The sequence below is a fragment of the Argopecten irradians genome, chromosome 12, assembly GCF_041381155.1.
Source record: "Argopecten irradians isolate NY chromosome 12, Ai_NY, whole genome shotgun sequence".
Lineage (NCBI taxonomy): Eukaryota > Metazoa > Mollusca > Bivalvia > Pectinida > Pectinidae > Argopecten > Argopecten irradians.
Window position 1 is genome coordinate 15,420,573 of NC_091145.1, and position 23,403 is coordinate 15,443,975.

At 36.0% G+C, this 23,403-nt stretch overlaps 1 protein-coding gene across 6 annotated transcripts in view; it reads right to left on the bottom strand.

Annotated features, from left to right (window-relative positions):
* LOC138336198 (SLIT-ROBO Rho GTPase-activating protein 1-like) overlaps nt 1–23,403 on the bottom strand; it is a 93,599-nt gene that overhangs the window by 12,606 nt on the left and 57,590 nt on the right. For 4 of the 6 annotated variants that reach the window (XM_069285560.1, XM_069285564.1, XM_069285565.1 and 1 more), the window contains exons 2-13: nt 13,350–13,533; nt 9,712–9,877; nt 8,787–8,849; nt 6,011–6,169; nt 4,870–4,998; nt 3,747–3,968; nt 3,253–3,354; nt 2,705–2,872; nt 2,250–2,350; nt 1,578–1,683; nt 774–834; nt 262–339 (exon numbers count right to left, since the gene is read on the bottom strand). In XM_069285560.1, the coding sequence (XP_069141661.1) occupies nt 262–339; nt 774–834; nt 1,578–1,683; nt 2,250–2,350; nt 2,705–2,872; nt 3,253–3,354; nt 3,747–3,968; nt 4,870–4,998; nt 6,011–6,169; nt 8,787–8,849; nt 9,712–9,877; nt 13,350–13,533 (1,539 nt within the window). Of the gene's footprint in view, nt 1–261; nt 340–773; nt 835–1,577; nt 1,684–2,249; nt 2,351–2,704; nt 2,873–3,252; nt 3,355–3,746; nt 3,969–4,869; nt 4,999–6,010; nt 6,170–8,786; nt 8,850–9,711; nt 9,878–13,349; nt 13,534–14,872; nt 15,110–17,367; nt 19,871–23,403 lie in introns of those variants that run through there. The other 2 variants (XM_069285561.1, XM_069285563.1) reach the window with 2 other exon arrangements.

The window sequence follows — 23,403 nt, forward strand, 5'->3', positions numbered from 1 at the left end:
CTGATATGCGTAAACCAATCGAGTCAGTTTCAGGTAACAGTTTGTCCTCCAGTTCCACATAACACATGTTGACCTCAAAGTCAGTCAACAAATGTATAATATTAACGGTGCAATATTGCAAAAGGGTATTTCTTGTATTAAAACACTGACTTAAGCTAATTCATATGTATATTAATAAATCATAAATTACATTTTGTTTTGCATTTGTGCTAAAATGTGGCTAACATAACTATGATTACAGTAATTAAAACATGTACTCACCTTTCTCAAACTCTGCTTTATGTTCGTTGATTTCTACCTGAGCACCTGAGATACGGAATATACCTTGATGGTGCATACCTGTGCAGAAAAAATAAAGACAATTACCGAGATCTAGAAAACCTAAATGTTGTAATAAATATTGATATAATATAGACATGTAGAATTTTTATGCCATTTCATAATAATGAACTATTACACAAAATAATAGATTTGGAGGTATGATATTGACACGTGTTTACTTTGTTAGCATGATTTAGCCTACCACATTCTACCCGATAAGCCCCCCCTCCCCCACTTACTTTGAATTACATGCAGACTAAAAATATGAAAACCTTTGTTGGTTTTCTTACTGATTTCTTTTGCAAATTGATTTATGGCTTACTTTTAAGAATAATATTTATGAAAGGCAAGTTCAAAATTGTATCTATTAAGCATGATAGTTTTAAGTGGCCTGGTCACTTATTGGGTCGAATACGGTAAGCACATTTCTGTCACTGGTTCACAATTCTCACCATAAAGGTTGATGGCTCGTATACAGCTCCTGATAATCAGTGGAATATCATTACCAGTAGCCTGTAATAGAAGGTAAGAGGATTAGCCATTCACACATATAATGTTTGAATTGCCAAGGTTTGTATCGATACATGGATTAGCTATTCACATATATAATTTTGAATTGCCAAGGTTTGTATCGATACATGGATTAGCCATTCACAAATATAATATTGAATTGCAAAGGTTTGAATCGATACATGGATTAGCCATTCACACATATAATGTTGGATTGCCAAGGTTTGTATCAATACATGGATAAGCCATTCACACATATAATATTGAATTGCCAAGGTTTGTATCGATACATGGATTAGCCATTCACAAATATAATATTGAATTGCAAAGGTTTGAATCGATACATGGATTAGCCATTCACACATATAATATTGAATTGCCAAGGTTTGTATCGATACATAGTCTTTCCTGGAACTGTATCTTGATTCCGAAGTTTCTTCCATAACAATATCACATTTAGTACTCAATTAAATGTGGCATCAATTTGCACAACTGATAATCAGTTATCACATGAGATAAGCGCCATATTCCTCACCCATTGTTTTGTCATTAGATCGTAAAATGAACAATGATTTACACAAATGAAGACATCTATGTTATATGTATGTACAGTATGAACCACTTTGGCTCAAACTCCTTTGTAAAACTTAAACATCCTGTTAAATTGGAAGTGATTTGTTACTCAATGTCTTAACCTAAATACTCTGATAACTTTTGTCATGGTTTTTGTTGTATAACAAATTCACCTCTATATACTCCTCCAGACTCCCCCCAAACAACTTGGGTTGTCCCACCATTTGACTCCGTCCTATTCTTCTCTTCTTTGGCTTTGGTGGCAGTGATGGTGGTCTCCTATAGAAATAACAATGGTGACAAACAAAATAAATTTATCAGCATCACTTACATATCATTGTATGGGTTGACTTTCTTTCATCATTCATATTCTATATATTTACAATGCCACTATATAGTCAATAAGAGGGGAATTGCGTTCAAATTAGCGTAATCGCAATGGCATATGAATTCAAACCCAATGTAAGATTAGACTACTTCTAGTATCTTCAGCTTTATCATCCGTCTTTGCATTCAAAATAGGCCAACTTATAGACAGCTAATGGTGTCGTCTTTATAGCTACAAATGGTGCCTATTACTGTTAATGGAGCAAAGTCATGATTATGCAAACCATATTAAAATGTTTGTGTGCATATTATCGTACTTATATCTCTTACCTACTACGTGTAGGCAATAAAATTTGAGCTGCACAAAATAACTTATTCACAGCAAAACTTTCTTTTTTTCACATGTAAATATGGCGGTCTTTTCGAAGGAAAATGATACGGCGAGTCTACAAATTGTGAATTTGACGTCTTGTGATCGGTACGGTTGATGTAAAGAATGGTTGATATGTTTGACTTACCCCGTGTTGGAGATATTGTCCCCGACAGATTTCTGTATTGCACTTTGTTTGGCCTGTAATCGTGATATCCTGTTACAGCTTAATGTGTAGGAGCGGAATTTCTAAAAGTAGAAAATAAATCTTCAAATCTCTCGATAGTAGCACAAGTCGGCTATCACCATTCTATTTTATTCTTTTATCTTAAAAGCATAAAAGAACAGTATAATATATGCATCCCTGTCAACTGTCCCGACCGGGAATCAAACCAAGGTCTCTGGCATGAAACTTTACAGCTCTAACGACTGAGCCAAAGAAGCATAGTCCGTTAGCTTATATACAGAGTTTGTACCAGCCACACTAACAAACTCCTTTTACAAAAGCATATGATTTCTTGACTGTTTAAAATTTAATCCTTCAAATTCAAATTCAGCATTTCCAGCAGAAAGTAAATGGGTAACACTAAATGCTCCCCTCACCTCTAAGTAGAAGCCCTCCACCTCAAGTCTGTCCCCGCGGAGCTTGGCAGCTTCATGAGGCGACCGTGGTGGCTGATTCTCGTCCACGAAGAAGCTTGAGACATCATAGTCAGCCACATTGATTTTATCGTTAAGTGATTTCTCTGTAGCTTCTAACGTCTTCCACGTCTGTCAAATAAACAAATGTATAAACAGGTAAAATATGTACCAATAATGTTAACTAGAACTGTAGCCAGATTTGACGACTAATACCCCATGCAGCACAAATTTAGTAATAAGTCCATTGCAGAACCCTTTATATAGTCTATTTAACTCCCCTTTATGTCAGGGTTCTGTGTACCACATTTTATCAAAATCTGCAGAGTAGTTTAGGAGAAGTCTGCCTGGCAAAGTTGTGTCGACATACAGACAGACAGAGAGACAGACGGACAACCTGTTCCTGATTCCAGTATACTCTCCCCTTAACTTCGTTGCGGGGGGGTTGGGGGGATATATAATGTACCCCAATCACTCATACATTCTTCCTGTTACCATGACTTTGTACCAACCTCGTCATTCTCTAATCGGAGATCGACAAGTCGCTCCTGTATTGCACGGTGCCGTTGGAGGATATCGTCCTGAACTGGTTTTTGAGCACTAATTTGTTGGACCTGCATAAAACACCAGGCAATAAATTCTGTTGTTACACAGCACTGATTTGAATCAGCTGTTGAATATACGAAGGAATCAGTTGTTGAATCTAAGAAGGAATAAGCTGTTGAATCTACGAAGGAATCAGCTGTTGAATCTAAGAAGTTGACAATGACAGAATGAAGACATGTATTTTAAAGAAAAGAAGACATTTTCCGCAAAAATAAAAATTCTTTTGTTTTCTAAAAAAACATAAATATAAGACAACTTTTGATTTTGTTAATGTTGTGGTGGGATTATAATAATTGAGCCTGTGTAAGTTGTATGTAACATGCTGAAGCATAATTTACGTTTTAACTATCCCCTCATTGCCTTAACAAAATTTATGTAAGGTGGTAGTAATGTAACTTACCTCATCACCCCGACATGGCTGAAATTCAAATTTCTTTGGCAGCATGAATGCAGCATTTTGCAGTTCTATGAATCGCTGTTTGTCGGCCTGAGCGTCCAGCTCGGCCACACACTTCTGGACAATGTCCACACTCTGCTGGTGACATCTACTCAGATTCTTGTGGAGATTCTGGTACATCAGCATGGAGTTCTTCACCGAGTTGTGGTATCCAAAGTCCATACACTGCCAAAGCAATTTCAAATTAATATGCATCACTTTAGAAAATTAGCACTTTCCTGGTAGTCTCATTGTCGCAGAAAATAGGACTTGATTACAGCGTTACAGATAATGGGGATTAACACAGTTGATACCAATTTCATTTGATGTCAATAGCAAAAGGACCAATCTAATTAAAATTAGACATAATTCCACTCCACTACGATGCTCTACGTTACGCTCCAATACAAGATCTAACAACTTCACGTTTGGGGTCACCTCAGCATGACCCTTGTGGTTCGCCAATCAGCTTCTCACCATATAGAATCTTCGGTGTGGTTGATTCTCTCAGAAGTATAAAAGGCTAACAGGAGTACATCTAGAGATGTACCGATTCTAGGCCAGGGGTATGCTGAGGTGACCCCTAACAGGTCGTTGTTAGATCTTGTATTGGAGTGTATCGTAGAGCATCATAGTGGAGCTGAATTACATGTCTAATTTTAATTAGATTGCACAAGGACCAAACAATATGATGGACAAATGATTACTATCACAGTGAGCGAAACACTACCGTACACATGTTTAAAAGTTTGTTGATATTGTAATCTTGGTTATGTATCTACCAAGAAAATTAGGAATGTTTCTAAACAAAAAATGTTTTATACTCTGTCAGACTGTCACACATGTCTGATATTTAGCCAGTGGTTGGGAGGACATGGTGCACTTTCTTTATGAAATGCAGTATTTAAATCAGGTCCCAATTAATAAGATACCAATTTCAACTGCCTTGGCAATACCAAAACTACACAAAATTGTTTAGGTTTGCAATATTTCGTCTTATTAAGCACCTTTTCATTTTTTCCTTTTTTTAAATGCCCTGGGCGCTTATTTAGACAAATTTGGTAATGTTAAGTTCACTAATACTTACATCCATCAGGTCAGATATGTCGTCAGAAAAGTACTTGTTGATCGCTGCGTTGGCTGCTTCTATACACAAAAGGTAGTCATTCCTGGCTTTTAAAGCCTTCAATTTGTTCTCAGAGTATTTGGCTTGTCTCTGGAAAAGAGGAAGATATTAGAAAACTTGTATTACAATAAATCGGCTAATAAGAGGTCATAGTGAGATGTTTTGTGGAAAAGAGGAAACAAATATAATACATGTATATTGGTCTTGATCAATATGATGAAACTAGATAAATATACATCTGTATTTTATTAAATAGAGTAATTTTGTGTTTTTCAGAAATGAGATATAGAATATTAAACTTAAATTGTTACATGAACATGTTAAATGCCTCAACTTGAACTTAAGTCTAATGAATGATATAAACTTAGATAATGGAACACTTTCCAATTAATTTGAACTTGTTTACATCTGTATTTGTTTATTAGAGAAAGTTTACGATAAAACATTACACAGACATGCTGACATGTGTTTCGGCCATCATGTGTAATCCTATTTATAGGTTACACTGCCTGCCTGTAATACCAGTGTGAGCCAGTTCATTCCCATAGCCTATGACAGATGAGGTAAAGCGGTTTTATTTAGTTCCATCCTGGTTCTTCTCAGCCAAGTAGAACCTAACTCAGTGACCTTATAGCAATTTAAAGGTCACCTTCAATGAGGCACTGCTTTAATTCTTAAAATAACATTATCTTAATCTGTATTTTGATTATTTATATGTAAAGTAATGTTTTAGAAATTATTTTACAATCAGTTTTACTTCATTATCTTCACTGTAGGAGTGAATGCATATTGAAAATCTACCCTATTTCATTTCAACAAATTTTATTGCAAATAATATGCAAATGGATTTGGCAACAGGCAAAGCCTATATTAGCCATCTCCAAAAATCTACCCTATAACTATGATATGATGGCCACTCCACCATATATCTCATTCCAATAGGTTTCTAATTTACCATGAACACAACACTTTGCTGCATTTCAGTTTATCACATTAGACTAATTAGTTACCTATGCTACTTTTAACACTTGTTTACAATTAATCATGCAGACTCACTACCCCCCCTCCCTTCCATTGCATAACAGGTTGCTGAAATACTTACTTTTTCTGTCTGACGGGTAAAGCTTTTCAGTTTGCGGTTATTTGAGACATTTTTGCCTGATAGCTGAAGCTCTAGTTTGGATTTCTGAGTTTCCACTGCCTTGAGCTTGGCTTCAGCCTGCTTACTTTCCGACTGGTATGTATGGTACGTCTTCATAGCCTGGAACAACAGTTAAGGTCATACATCAGGAAAATTGAGGAGCATATGATTTTAATAAAACTGGGAGATCAGCTTAAATTTTAATGAAATAAAGATAAATTGTAATTTAGATAAATTGGTTTTTCAAAGAAACCTTTATATCTTTTCGAAGTCAAATTAGCTAATATATATCAAATAGCCGGTCATTTTGCAGGTCAATCTTTTTACTATTTGAATGAGAAAATGAAAATTTCAAACATAAACTTTTTTACTTTACATCAATTTCTAAACAATTTATACAACTTTTACAAATCACTTTCGATGACCTGGATGTAATTGTGCAAGGCCACTGGAGTGCATGGAGAATACCCTAGTGGTTGCGGGGAGGTGACCCCAGATCTTTTCATATCCATGCTGGAGACTGACCCCTGCAGGCTAAGTGAATGGCTTACCCCCTCCACCATTTGATCAAATGAATTTTAATTCTCGCATTGTGGCTTTAATTTAGGATTCAACCATTTTCAATATTTGGCAGATCAAATTTTCACGATCACAGCAATGTCCTTCAAATATATGATCACCGCAAAATTAACCGGCTATGTAGTATTTGTACTACAGTATAGAGTTAGACAGTATAATACGTCCAATGAATTATATCTTAGCTAGAACTACACAATAATGACAAAATGACATAAAACATTCCACAACAAACTCAATTATGTCATGTATACACTATAAATTAATTAGTGTTTATTGACCCGGGACTGTAATGTTCCTAATTTAGTTTTTATTGACCCTGTAACCATCCCCTATTGTTCAGATGTAACATCAGATAATATATCCTATGGGTAGGTCTTCTTTTAGTATAGATTGGATAATAGATTACATTATACAGACTACAACCTAATGAAGTAATGACTATATAGTGACTGGCAGGGTTAGGTGGGGTACAGACCCAAAGGAGACTGGCACTCAGATGTTTAACCTATGGAGAAAGAAATGGCTATAACGGGCCAAAGACAGGAGAAATGGCCAGTAATTCAGACAGCGGGCCAAAGACAGGAGAAATTGCAAGTCATTCAGACATCAGGCCAAAGACAGGAGAAATGGCCAGTCATTCAGACAGCAGGCCAAAGACAGGAGAAACGGCCAGTAATTCAGACAGCGTACAGAGACAGGAGAAACGGCCAGTAATTCAGACAGCTGGCCAAAAACAGGAGAAACGGCCAGTCATTCAGACAGCAGGCCAAAGACAGAAAGAAATGGCCATTAATTCAGACAGCGGGCCAAAGACAGTAGAAACCGCCAGTAATTCAGACAGCCAGCCAAAGAAAAGTCTAGGAGTCCATTCAGAAAATAATGTTGTCATGGGAGTGTCCAGCAAAAAAAACATAATTTCTTGTGAAGAGTTCCAAATAAAGAGATCAAAGACAGAAAAAAATGTCTTAATCTTCATACTATTTAAAATTCTGCCATTTTTACCATTATTTTTTAGTGGGTTGTGGGTGGGAGTGCTTATCACCTTAGTATATCCAATCAGTTTAGGGATGGACACAGAAGTTGGTAATACTAGCTCTCTAGACAGATCCATGTATATCTGATTAAATCTTATTGTAAGCCACATGCATCATGTGTACACATGCAAACATCACTATTTCCTAGTGCTTCTTAATCAGCTGACCGACTCTAAATGTCAGGCAATGTAGTCCAAAACAAAAAGTCAAAAGAGCCTCTTTTTCTGACATTTTACTTCCTTCAGAAAACAAATTGTTAACTAACTGTGTATATCTTCTAAGATTCTAAGTTCTAAGCCGTGGTATAAATTGAAGGTTTATAAAGCACATGCCCGAAACATGCAACATATACATAGCACTGAGCATGAATTAGATCGTTGCCTGTCGTGGTGATTCTAGAAGGCCTAATTTAACTGTAACACATCAGACAGTCTGTAGCAGAAATGATTCATATAATTACATCATGTGTTAACGTCGGTCTTATTACAGCTCCTTCAAACATTTAACTACCACTTCAAAAGCATATCTCAACATTTCACATCTTCTGCTATAGGTTGCCTATATTTAATACAAGAGCATCTCTGCCAGATCTCTAACTTGTGATATGAAATTACGCGACATCCTTAGACCTTGTACAGTCCAATTATAAATACATAGTTTATAAAACAAAAACATGCTCCGGCTCGGTCTGGTGCATTAAAACTTAAAGATGCTACACTGCTGACGAACGCTATTTTTTTCTATATTAAAAAAAAAGGAGCAGATGAATCAGTCTTTTTCTTCCATTACTAAAGTTACTTACTTTTTTACCATTACCATCATGGAAAAGTTTGGGCTTCTTATTTTACTTCAAGATAAAGATATATTGAAAATAAGTAATTGCGTCCCAAAAAATTCTGTGGTGCTATGTCCAAAAATAGAATGAAGAACCGATCGTGCACGCACCAAAAGCAAAATAAGTTATTTTTTGTTGTTATATTTTGTGTTAATTAGACATATGTAACATGGTTGAACACCAATTATTGTTCAAGTGCTGAGTATCGTTTCTGCTGTGTAGGCTATGGAGCATCTTCAAATTATTTACATGACCAAGAGAAGACAAAGCCTTATACTTCTCTACTTACACTTTGTAATTCTGTAAGTGTTTTCATAATGTCTTCATGGCTCTCGACCCCAATATCTCGACACTGCAAAAACAAAAGTTCATCAGTCAGGCTTTACTGTATGGTCACTTATAAATGGACCAATCGCCTTGAGTAATATAGCCAATAATAAACGCAAATGTATCTATTCAATGTCGGAGCAAACATTGTAGCATACACAATACAAAATGCAAAGTCATGTGCGATTTGATTGACAGCCGGCAATCTGTCAATTATCAATCAAATTCTATCGAATGAGTAGTCAAGATGAAATTAATCAAAATATTTAACCAAATTCCATAAGTATCACATACAAAATATTTAATTGGACCAATACTATGCCATGGAATATAAAAAATCATTGGAGTGATAATCACATTCTATATAGATATCAATCAATTGGACCAATGAAAATCTACATTATATTGTATTAAATTTTGACCAATCAAATAACATGAAGAATAGCTTTGTAGGCATATATATATAGTCAAGGAATGTGCATTCCATTTGTGACATACTTCAAGTCACCTACTTTATAAGGTCGCTAATACAATTTTTTTTAGTGCAGTTCTAGTACATGATATACTGACATTGACATGAAAGTTTAAAATTTCCTTCAATTAAGTTCTTTCCCAAGTTTTTCACACATGCAATTATTGAAATATGAACTTTTTAAATTCCCTAAAACTTCTTTAAACTGGTGCCATGGTATTTGCAACAGTTTCCGAATCAAATTATCTTATTTAAAATGTCACTAAAGTACTTTTCCCACCATTTTCACACACTCTCTTCACCAATTCTAATGACCTTAACATACTTTTTGCATTTGGCCTGAAAAATACTTTATTTAAAATCTAGAATCCTTCTTGTAAAGTACAGATACAGACCAACTTCTAAATTAACTTACCCTGCGATATATTCTCTGTGAGTTATCTATGATGTGGCCCATTCTCTGGACGAGTTGGTTATTACAGATCTCACTCATGACGCCATGGTCGCGGCTTTCCTTCTTGGTAATGTCCAGTAACTGTTGCCAACAGGACATTGTAGAAAACATGGACCAGTGTTCTCTCCTACAAAATAATACAAATTAATGCTCAATTTCTACCATTTATTACTCATAGATGAGGATGGATTACATAGCACAACATGATTATAATGAACATCTGGAGACCAACAAAATCACTTCACTATACACATACCGTATTCAACCCAATACGTGTCCAGGGCATTTAAAAAATTCAAGAAACATGAAAAGGTGGTTAATAAAACAAAATTATTGCAAACCGATAGATTTATGATTGTTTTGGTCGTATGTCCGGACAATTTGAAATGAGGCCTCAAAAAGGGGAGGGGCTTTTAAAGGGATATGGACGCATATTGAGTCGAATACGGTAGTTTATTTACACAGAATACGGACATGTTATTGAAACATTGAAGATAAATGAAAATTACAATGTTTTAACCATGAATGCATTGTAAGTGTGTTCGTATAGGTCAAGTTTGGCAGTGTTTCTCTAACATATAAGGCCCAGCAAAATGCAAGACTGAAATCCATTCCTATAAATTTTCTAAGAATATTACCTATGGTAGTTAATATATAATATGGTGAATATATAAACTCAGAGGTATGACTATTGTTCAGTGATGGGGTCTGGTTTTGGTGGACAAAGCTAGCCAAATACATAGCCTATCTGGTATCAGTGAAATCTAAACACTGGTTTAGCGACTTTATTATGACACAGGCTTGTTGCTGGGTAATTAAGCAGCCATTTTTCGTGGGTTTCAGATTGGTAGAGAAGCTAGCTGATATGATGGCCAGTTAGACTATTGATTTATGATGCCTGGAATCTGTGTTTCTAAAACTGGAGATCAATGGGGATAATGATATACACAATTACACATCCACACCACTCAATCATCATTGAAACTAGAATTATGTCAGTAACACATGATAGTCATCCTTAATTGCAAAATTGTTCTTGATCTCAATATCATTTGTGTCCAAAATATTGACTCTTAAAATACAAAATTATCAGGAAACAATTGTACTAGAATCCTGTTTTTATATCAGAATGTCAATCAGCATGAAGCATTTTAGTTACCTGGAGCCTATATACCCTCGCTACCACGTGCATTATCTTTGCAATTCAAAGCGATGCTTATGAATTATTGAAGATGCCAACCTCAATATATTGCTATATTTGCTGAACATTATCATAACTATTATGGTATTAATAGAATATTGTTTAAAAGATAATTTTCTTTGAGAAACACATAGAATACCTGCCTTTTCAATGATAGCAATGCCACATGTGTCAAAATTATTGAAATTAAATATTTTTAATATCGCCACTATTGCCATATAGCACAGAAACAAGAGTAGACTATACAAGAAATGTAGGTCATCGACTTCAGGACAAAAAATATCTGAAAGCAATATTATTCATCATACTGGAGATCACTATACCAGGACATGACCTTTCATTTGAAATATAACAATAAATATAAGTTCAAGGATTTAAAGATTTCAGAAGGAGAAGTATGTCATGTCCGTGTGCCCATCGACAGGAAATAGATCCAACTCTGTTTACTTTATAAGTCACCATTGGCTCATAGTTAGGATGACTTAAAACATCCTGATCTTCATCTCTAGAATCACCATCCCTCCCCACAAATATCCAATCACCATCCCTCCCCACAAATATCCAAAGAACTCAATCAACCTTAAGAACAAATTCCCATTTTTATCTTTCCGATCACCAACCCCCTCCCCAGCGTACCATTTTAAATCATTGATGATTTCCTATGAACAATTGCCTCATGTTATTGGTAAAACAGAATCCAAAGCCTAATTACAAACATGAAAGACTTCACTTTCTCCCCTCAAAGCCAAGGTAATGCTTTTTCCAATAAATTATTCAATAACTTTAAACATTAAAATCGGGAATGAAGATGAATACATGAATTTTAAATTTATGTGACTTGTGTTGGCTTGTCATTTATTCTTTTAGACAGAATGAACAGTAAATTATCAATAATTACCTTTTTTTATTCCAATAGGTTACAGACTACAGCCACATAACATTGCTACAGGCTGCTGTTTTAGACTTTAACAAAAGGTGCAGCATTGTTTCAATAATTGTTCGATATTGTTCGAAAGTTGATCATTGTTGTAAAGGTTTTGGTAAACAAACTCCTATTTCAACCGATGACATATAAGTGAGTTAGCAGATATCAAAATGTGAAACAATCGAATCAATGAGAATAAATATCATTAGCGACTAAACAGTTTCTCCATTTTCATATTATATTTCTAGTTCTCCATCCACAAGTAGTAAATAGATCATTTAGCAACATTCTGCTGGCATTATCAATAAGATACTTAATCCTTTTAATGAATCTATCAATTATATACAAGTCTAACATCATTTTTATGGCAGCCTATTTAGTTGACTATACAAGTTTTCTAATCTGTCAATGCTGTTACAATGTGTCCTATGCCAAACACAGCATTTCCCCTACACTTTGCAACTTTCCCAATTTTTCTCCTAGGGTTTTTTTTAAAGAAAATTTTACTATTAATCTAAATGTTAAAGTTGGTTGTGAGTGCTGAGGGAGGGGGCTACATTATAGTGATACTACATATACGATATACAGATACTGTATCAATATAGCACAAGGACCCTATACATACAATACATGTCCGAGATGCCAACGTAAATTGAAAATGGTATAGCCCAGAAAACAGATATTTCTGACACCCAGATAAAACCTATGGAGATGTGAATTTTAGTTTTACAAACTGTACCTTACTTTAAATACCTAACAATTTTCTGTTTGCAAGAGTCAAAGCCAAGTTTTATATTAAAATTGATAAGGGGACATTGTATGTGTCCTGACTAGATGATTCAGAACAGTCACACTCACTGCTTTGAAGAGTTCCAATTAATGTGTCCAATGTTACTCCCTCCACATACAATATAATTGACCATATCCTATATAGGTTTTATGTAAACATGACTGCTTTATTATTAATTCCATTCATGGGCATTGATACTGTCATATATAATCATAGAGTAGGTTAGAACCCATTGCATCTGAGGAGAGAAACTAACTTCAGCGATGTATTGTTATGACCTTGCTATGACCTTGCATGTATTGCAAATCATTACCAATGACCTTGACCTTTTCTGTTCTAGATTTCATCATATATCACTTCTCTCAAACCAGACAAGTAAATAAATAACAGAAAGTAAAAATATGACTGATGCTTATCTAAAAGGAAAAAAGTACTCATGTTTGTCCAAAAGTACCTAATACTTTGACGTTAAGAATTCCCTCTTTGCATATTACAGAGTTAGCTCCCTTGTGGGTAGTTATCCATTGTTATGTCATTTTTTTGTGAGCGCAATTTCATTGTTTCTCAAAAAGTATGATGTTACACTCCATAACACATGAAGTCACAATCAGTACTTACCCGCAAGGGCAGATAACTCTGTAATATGCAAATACAGATACCCCTATCTAAAATAACGAACTTACTTTTGTTTCTCCTGTTTGTGCCGAAATTTGGTTGATTTGACAAGTTTATCAAGACTTCTGGAATATTCCATTTCAACTTCTGCCTTTTTCCGGAAAAAATCTTGTATCTCTGTCACCATAGCAACTTGAATTTCTAGTCTGTTTTCTAGGCATCTTAGCTGTTCGTTTAACTGGTTACGGATATCTGAAAATACACAACACAATGACAGTTAAGTAAAATATTCTTTGATGATATTATATTTTACATGTACAATATAGTTATAAAGAAGATTTTATTCCACTGGAAAAGAAAAATTAATGTTGATTACCTATATAATTATCATAGAGTGAAATACATTTCTCTATGTGATTGACAATAGACCCAATGGACCTTAACTGTCAGCTGACTATTAATACAATACAACAAATGTAGACGTAAAAAAAAAACCCAAAAAACATATAAGTACAAAATAAGTTGTTTAAAGAATGTAGCCTATTTGAACAATATGTGACTTTGAATAAACAAACTTGGTTGCCCTTTATCCCATCATTCTACATGACCAATATCGGGTCAATATCGGCTTAAGTTTCTTACTTAATGACAAGAAGTTAATTAAATGAAAAATTTACTGATGGCGGACAACGGTCGTTTGAAAAGTTTACAGACAGTGGACATGCAGCAGACAATGATGGACAGTGGACAGCAGACAAACAGATGAAGCACAATGACTATAGGTCATCACAAAGTATCAAATTAATAATTAATTAAAGACACCTTTTCTCATGATCAGAAACAGCACTACATAACTGGAGATTCCAAAGATTGTCACTATATAGCTGACAATCAGACCAGACACACACTGGGCCTGTAGGTAGCATGTAAAACACGTCACTCTTAGTCTTTATCCATGGTCAATCAGTGTCCACTCCTCACTGGACATGGGCCTTAATGGTCAGAAACTTGTAATTTGACAGGAAGGGGACAAGGTGGCCACAGAAATACACAACAAAGCCATCTACAGATTGGTATAGGAAACTGCCAAGACACATCTCACCATAAACAAGATAGACTTCTTCCAGATTTCTTTAGGAGAATGTTGCATCCTAGCATAGGAATACATAGGTAAACCATCAAATTAGTACATCTCCCCTTATGAAACATCTGAAAACATATCCAATAGTGTATAGAAATTATTCCTATATTTCACAAACCATTTCTAGTTCTGATAGCAACTTAAATTTTTCACAATAGAAGCCTTTAGTTTTCTCAGCACTTTCTAAGTAGCAACACTTTCTAGACATGTATTTGTTACTGCACACATGCATTATCCTTTTGTAAGCCAGGAAGAACCAAAATCCATTCCTCATGATCAGCTTTCAATGTCATGAGATCTTGTGTATATGCCCTATCTAATATGTAGTATACAGATAAATAAGAATCCAATGGGCTCCAGCCACCATGATATAGGTGTGGAGTGAACCCCTTCCATAGTCGCAAGCCCCTGTGAACCCCTGTTCCCCTATTTGCTATAAGTAAGCCTTACATAGTCGTGAGCCCCTGTCCAGTTCCCTTGGTTTCCATACAGCTCTCAGAACAGTAATGGTACACATCCCTCACGAACTCTTCATCACCCGGTGCTACTTAAAATTATGAAATTTGTTTTTCGAAAAACCCTGTAAAAAACCTTCCATTATCGCCTCCAGTCTCTTTCACAATCAGGCTCATTCAGATTACATCAGGATCCTTCCTAAACTGAAATAGCTCCATGAATCAACAGACGTCACAATCGAGAGAAAATAATGTGTGTATCACAATCGTTAAACGGATAGAGACTAACCCCTAACGGGAGACTAACCACTAACGGGAGGTCAGCCAAATTTGGGGTAACCCCAATATCCTCTGACCTAGCTTGTTCTTCTCCTCTTTTGTTCTAATTGCCAGAGATCCAATTGAGGCAATACAATTTGGTACTTTACCCGTGAAATTTTACTATCACGTCTAAACAGAAGGAACCTGTGTAGAACTTCAACATGTGAAGCCCTGAATTTAACTTGACACGGATGTGGAGGAGGGAAGTGGTTTAAGTCTAAACACCTGAGCAGCAGTGCATTAGGAACTGAAGAGAACTCTGCCTGCCAGAGAATGTTTTTTTTTTTTTTTAAATATGAATAAACACCAAAACCCTTTCCTTGGGTGAGTCAGCTTAATGTCAACTGTATATTTAGTGGAATTAATATTTGAATCCTAGGTTTACAATGTATCAATGCCTTGATTGTTGTTAGGCGTATTAGTAATATAATTTCAATGAAATATAATAAGTGCAGAAATTTACTTTAGATATTGTGATATAAAACAGTCAAAGTCCTTTGCTGAATAGTTCCAAAACAAAACTACTGAATTAAAAATATTAGTAGAACATTTCCATATGTACATAGCACACTTTTTCTATACAAATCAACATAACCTTCAATATGATGAAGCAGGGTTTTTTGTGATCATGTAGTACACAAAGAGAAACCTAAAATCCTCTGAATTACCTCCCTTTACTTAGTGGGAGATGAACTAATGATATTGACCCTCTTATATAGCTAGTAGAGGTCATTACCATGCATGTACTTCAATATCTACCATTAATTATACCTCCCCCTATCTAGTTCCTTTCAAGTTCAAAACAAGAACAGAGGTTAATGAAGCCATTAATTATACAGATGTACAATGTATAATGAAAAGCAGCCCCTATCTTCTGCTGATAGATGCTGTAGTTAATTAGCATTCAAAAACCGTTACAGCCAACTGACAATTAAACTTATATTTCTGTGTTAGAATTTGTAACTATAAGACTTTTCATGTAGTAGTAGCTAGCTGTGGGTACCAGTATACTACCACACTGGAGAACCCATTAGGCATAATTTGTAAGGTTTCAGTGCTAGCTAGCTCATCCAATACAAGGGAGCTTAATTTAAGTATTACATCTTCCCAAGGATGCGGTAGCGATACATCAGTCACTAGCTTACACAGTTCACACCTGTAACGAGACTTAACAGCCCACCTGTCGGATCGCTATCGCTGTACCTTGGATATAGTTTTTGTATTATTTAATATTTTTTTGCCTATCTACTGCACTTTGGTTGTAACATTCTCTCCTTGCTACATTCAATCTTTATTACATGAATATAAACAAATATGATTACATGTATAATGTATTTATAGTTATTGAGGTTTACCATCTACATGATTCTTCCTATTGGTAGGTTTTGTTTTGCCAGATTATGGTCATAAAATTAAATGTAGGTATTTATATAAGTTTGGGATATAGGTTCATATTATACTGAAGTCAGCATTATATAGGATATGTCAGATTAAATAGGATGTTGGAATATTGAGAGATCAAACCAGCTTTTACACTGTGCTCTAATATTTTATACATCATTATATCAAATCCACACCTGGAATACATTCCACTTCAGGTATATATATACTATATATATAAATGGTAAAACCAAATGCCCTTCTGATCATCACAAACATTACAAATTCACATGATATTGTCCACATGTATACCTGTCAGGTGTGAAGTGAAAGTAGATTACGGGTTCACAAGACATTACAACAGATTCTCATTATATCATCAATGTATATCAACCTTCGTAAATATTGATGTATAGACGGTCTTAAACTTAGTGTATAGATAGACGATTGATACACCTGAGATAAAACAATAGTTGATAACCAGATATTGATCACCTTCTAGCTATTGTAATCAAATCTTGGTGTAAATATTGTTGTACAAATCTGTGTGGTTTTATAGTCATGATAGTGTATATATTGATATGCCCCAGAACACAATCCTTGATTACTATAAACATGTATCCTTGAATGACATGATGCAAAACGGAAGATAAATTAAAACGATCTTCACCTACTTATATAAATAATACATCAATACCGAATGCCCCAGAAAACACAAAAGTTAATACATCAACAAAAGAATGTATATACATGATGCCACACTTCAGTACATGTATATGTGGTACCTACCCCAGACTCTGTGGCCAATGGGCATGAAATCCTCCATGGGTCGGGTACATGCAAACAGAGAGTATCTTTGTTTTGTAGGCATGGTTAGGCTGTGTGGACCTAGCACCATGTGTGTATTGGGTGAGTGACCACCAGACACATCTGTTTATTACTGCATGGTCGGTGTCAATTTCATCCAGTCAGTTTATGTTGTTAATTACAGGTAAGTTGGCTGATTGGCAGCCCTGGGGTATATATACCCTATGTAACAGTATAGATACACACCAATGGTCTGTGTATTACCTCTAGTCACAGTTAGTGGTCAGTGGCAAGCACTTCCAGCTGGACATAAGGCCCAAGGCCATAGGTCAGTCTGAACTGTAATGGTCAAGGATCACTTTAAAACTGACATAATGTGTAAAACACTTCACAATAAGAAAAGCTTCACTTGGTGGTCATTTAACGTTGGAATGTTTACACATAAATATGTAATGACTGGATGTGGCCTAACTCTGACACTGTTCGATGAAATTAAAGTTTTCTCCATTTATTACTCCATTACTTCCGTAGATCAATGAAATCACTACCCAATGGAACTCTTATGTACTGGTACTATATATAGACTGTTTATCCAGGCCACTGGGCTACAATGGTCAAAGTTGGTCAATTAAAGCTGATCTCAACAACTGTCATATAAAACTATTCCACAGTACATTTCACACAGTATCAAAACATCACAGAATCTTTAACAGGGCTCACAAATTGTCCTCCATCTGTGGCCGTTTGGAACACAATGGGGGAATGCTGCTGGCCTGATGACAATGGACATCCAAGGTACTGGTAATAACACACAATACTTGGCCAATAAACCAGTCCTTAATAAAGCTCTGTCCTCAAATAAACACAGAGTTGGGAAATATCACTTTGCTCCTGCAGCCAGCTAAGATGTGAAGCTAGACAGCTGTACAGTCTATAGGGTTGTCAGATGTAGTGTAGAGAGATGTACAAAGATAGACTCGGGATCCTTGGATCACAGTTCCAATATATACCCTAGACCAAGCTGTTTCCTACCCTCACCATGTTACAGGGCTCACTGGGGTGTCTGTACATCTTGTAATCCACACTCACAGGGTCCGGGTAAGTCTCCAGTACACAACTGATCAGTAACTCCCAGGATCAAAGGCTCAATAGGAACCAATTAGCACTAACTAATTGAAACAGGTGCTTGTTATACAAATTTGTGTATATTGCTCATATTGTGTACAGAGGACTGTGCACTTCACCAATGTTAAATATTACAAGAATCAGTCCATTCATCACGTCTACCATTTTTGAGAAAATTATTATTTTACACCAATAGTTGTACAATCCCTGGGAAATGTGGTATTTCCGTATTGTTTTTTGTCTATCCTAAAACAGTTACACAGGTTTGTTTAGCTGCCATACAATATTCATGAGTAAGTCGTTCTGGCGTGGAGTGCAGTCTGCACGTCAACGGTCCAGTCACCTCCGTTAGTATTTCATTAATAAAGAAAGAGTATTGTAGTACTACAGGCCTTTGAAGTCTGTGTATAACATACCTAGAACTTAGCGTGCCTAGATCTTTACTACACCACCAAGTTGACTAAAGTCAAACATAACACTAGTATTAATCCATCAAAAAACGTTGAATCCCTTTCTATTGTGAGGTCGGTGTATGGGGATTAGTAAGGAATGTACACAGTCCCCCGGATTTACACACCTCCTTGTCACAGCTCCTGTGTTAGTGATGAAGTAGGCCTACAATACTGCACTAGTACACGACTAGTCCACAACTTTATATCCCTGTATTTATATTGACGTCTCCAAGATATTCTAGACCCTAGGGTATTTCAGCCCCTTTTGTTCTTTTTTAAGTCCCTGTTTTGTACAAGTCTAGATACTTTGATGATATTTCAGCCCTGTCAGTGCAATATATGTGCGAATGATGCAATTTCCAATTTCACACTGACTCACACAGTTCCTCCTTAGCTGCTAGGGTAGTCTCTAGACAGCCCTCTGGGGGCTGTTTAGTTTGTATACATTGATGACATCCTTGACACTTTGTGCATGTTTGTATCCTTGGGTCCTCTGGTTTGTTTACACTAAGACACTAGGACAGCCTTCCTTCAGCAGCTGTGAAACTGTCCCTAATGTATCCTCTATCTGCTCCCTGTTTTGGTTTGTATCCCTCCCTACAGATGATCTCCTAAAAGGATGCTAACATAAAGAAATTCTATCCAACAAAAAATTGTTCCACAAATATTGGTCTGAACACCTAATCCCTGCTCCTATACCAGCCTACGCGTGCAGATACTGCATTTTCACACGCACACGACCATCTGGCACAACTCTTTATCTCTGCTTATTAGTTTTTATCTTCTTAAAAAAATGCACTTAGACTGGCTGCAGACCCACATCATGCATACCGTGTGTTATATCTATAAGATTCCAGATGACAACGTTTAGCCAGATGATGGAGAGCCCAACTATCCATCCTTATGCTCTGTATCTCCTCCATCACACACAAATGACTAGACTCACCCAATTATCACTGCTACTCACATGTACAGTGATAAACATGTTTACAAACACACAGGCCGGAGATGGTGTTACAGCCTGCTGGATTATAGAGTTTAGTCTCCCTGATGATGAATGGATGTTAGTATATAGTTACAGATGAATGATGGTTGCCATTTTGTAATTATATTTTGTTGATCATAACCATATCCAAACCATCTATGTCCTTGTCGATAGACTATTATCTCAGCAATCCACAATAATACACTGATAGACTGATATCACATAAAATCCAGGATGTCACTTTTGTTTTGTTAAATGACAGTCACCATTGACCATACTCAATCCATCCATGCCTTGTCCACATAAATGCATTATGTACCCTAAATAGTCTGAAGTAATACACTGAGAATTATTCTATATAGAGCCCATAAGGACATTACTGTTAAACCATATAGAGATAATATATAACAGGGCAGTATATTGTAGGGTTGGTCATCAGAATCAAAACAATACCAAGCAGCACTATATTGATTTGTGGAAGACTAAAAGACCAGTTGTGTGCCCAAGTTGTCCGATCCTATCAATAAATGTCTCCTTCACTGAACGGGAACTAGCTCACACTTGTCCATGTTTTATACAAGCCGACAGAATATTTTCATCAATATTTTCAACCTTAAGGTAAATGATAGTTCTAAATCTTAAGTCAAAATCTGCTGGCATAAGGAGTGTCAAGTTGATATCAGACTCACAAGCTTTTGCAAGACCTAGATTTTACAGGAAATGGCTGAGAATATTACTGTCAGCCATACAAGTTCACATGCATCACAAAAATAGACACATATCACAAATCATCTGACGAATCCCTCGTTATCAACAGTCGTGAACAAAATAAATGACATTTAGGATTCATTTTATCCTCTCAACAGCTGCAGATGAATATATTTCCTGTTGATGTGATCATAAGTACATAGAAATTTGTCCTTGTAGAATACACATCCTACAGATTCCTGGTAGACATCTCCGTTCCATCCCCTTATCTATCTCCCTGAAAGAGTCTGCAATGCACACAATCCTTTTATATCGTCAACTGTCACACACATCACTCCAGTATAAGGTGTAACTAGCCACAGATCTTGGAATACAAATTGAAGCCGTTCTAATAGCCAACCTTGGATGCAACACTTGGTTTGAACACTCGCACACACATACAGAGCCGTGTGAGGAGTATTGCGTACACAACTATTCAATGATCAATACTATTTTTCGCCGTTTTCCCGAACAGCCTCCTTCCAGTCACCACCATGCTCTGGATACCACTCTTACTGACAGTAAATAGGAATTAATCTGCAAATCTCTAACACGTTACTCTCTTTATGATTACTGGAAAATTGCTTTAAATGCATTATATTATCAACACCAATACGAAGTATAACTAACCACAAACATGTACCCAATATCTCTTTTCTAACCTCCATCCACATAATGCCGATTTAAAATATAAACATACCCCTCTCACAAAACTGAGCCCTTTCTCTTACATAAGTATTGGATAAACTTCTTATAAAACTTCATAATGCATTTCTCCATATAAAGATACTGTATATCAACGTCTTTCTTACACGCAAAACAATATAATACCCCTCTGTTTTTTACCCAGCTGAGTGTCAACAAAAATTTCATTGCGTGAACTGCAGTTAAATCATTTGAAACACATTCAAATTTTCAAGAAATGTTTACTAATTTCTTTGAGCAATAGAAAAGAAAGCAGATTTTCAATAATGAAAACTGAATTAAGCCTTCCATTGAAATCCAAATTACATTATTTCATGCATTAGTGACCATGAATGTATTGTGGATCAGAGAAATTAGATTATTTTGATTATTCCTGAACATTTTATATATGGGACACAAATCAGTCCACAGATTGTGAACAGCTGGCATCAGCTGTAGCTCTACTTTACAGTGCTTCTTTGTACAAATACTTTTGTGAAAATGACAATAAGAAAGGCAGACTGGTTTCCATGGATACCAAAGTGAGGATGATCTAGTGAGGAGTTGTCCAATGGCCATCCATCATTCCTGGGGGAAAGGAGGCGGCCTTGGAGACTGCAGCGTGGACTTGTAACAATGAAACTCAAATCCATTCATACAAATCACACAATGGAGATGATTAATAAACTAATTCTGATAACTTCATCACTATACAGCGTTTCCCTGTGGGTGATCTAGGGCACTGTACTAATGGGTCACCACCACAGATAGGAAGAATCACACACAAAAGGTCCTACCTACTTCTCTATAGAAAATGGACATGGACTGCCCTATGAATAATGAACAATTTGTGTATTGTAAGGACAACCATAATCTCAAATCAGCTTGTCAATTTTATTTTACTTTTTAAAAAAAAAAAGACTTTTTCAGATCTGGCTATATTTATACCCATTTAATGATTTATTTGGAGCATCTTTAATAATTTGTCCTCATCATTTTTGTTCAGAGTTTAGATCAGCTATCCCTGGAGATGGGGTTGCTTCATCCTGAAACACAGGCTATATATGCAGACGCAATGATAGAATGAAAACCAATAAACAGCCTCCACACCATTATAATCGGCAGGTCCTGTTGAGACGTGGGAGAATCACGCCAATTTCAAAACTACCATTTCCGTTAATGCATCCATTAAAAGCTGAAGTCTACGTTTCAAAAATAAATAACGTCTGAAAACCTTGATCACGAAGCAAAAACTAATTGGTAACATCATACATGCAGATCGTATCTAGTAAATATAAACTGGGAACTGAGACGGTTGATACACACGTGCAGTATAGTGCTGAGTGAATCTGACTCACCTAGCAGTACCTGTTATCTTGGATAGTTTGTAGCTACGGAGGCTGCGCCCTTATCACTCCTGCTGATGATGTGCGAGGATAAATAGGGTTAAGCAGTTTGTGTTGGACATGAAACACAAAGTTTTATTTTGTATCTTCACACTGATAAAGTGTGAAGGCCTACAGTACATCTATAAAGCATCTAATAACCATGAGTCACACTTCAAATTTAAAACTCCTTCTCAAACAAAAGGCCTAAAGGACCTGCTTTACTGATATATTCAACACAGCAACTTTGCTACTGAAGAAAAGGCCTAAAGGGCCAAGTTTAATCATCTATCTAACACATTGACCTGGCTAAATAAAAGGCATATATATGGCCTTCTTTCTTATTATTTACCTATGTATGCACGGTCTTTCAACATTCTGATAGTAAAATTAATTGAATCATGACAGCTGAAAAAGTACTCTTGGCTTTTTAAAAGAGAAATTCTCAGTTTTCTCCAGGTAATTATAAGGTGACCAGGTATGTTGCACCAGTTCCACACAGTATTTCAGTGTCAGGGTGGTCTGTTATACATGTGATGAGTTGGCACAGAGTGGGCACAGTCAGCATCACAAATCAGACCTTCAGGTGTCCTTCGACATATACACCAACTTTGATCTAAAGTAAATTACACTTTGATTA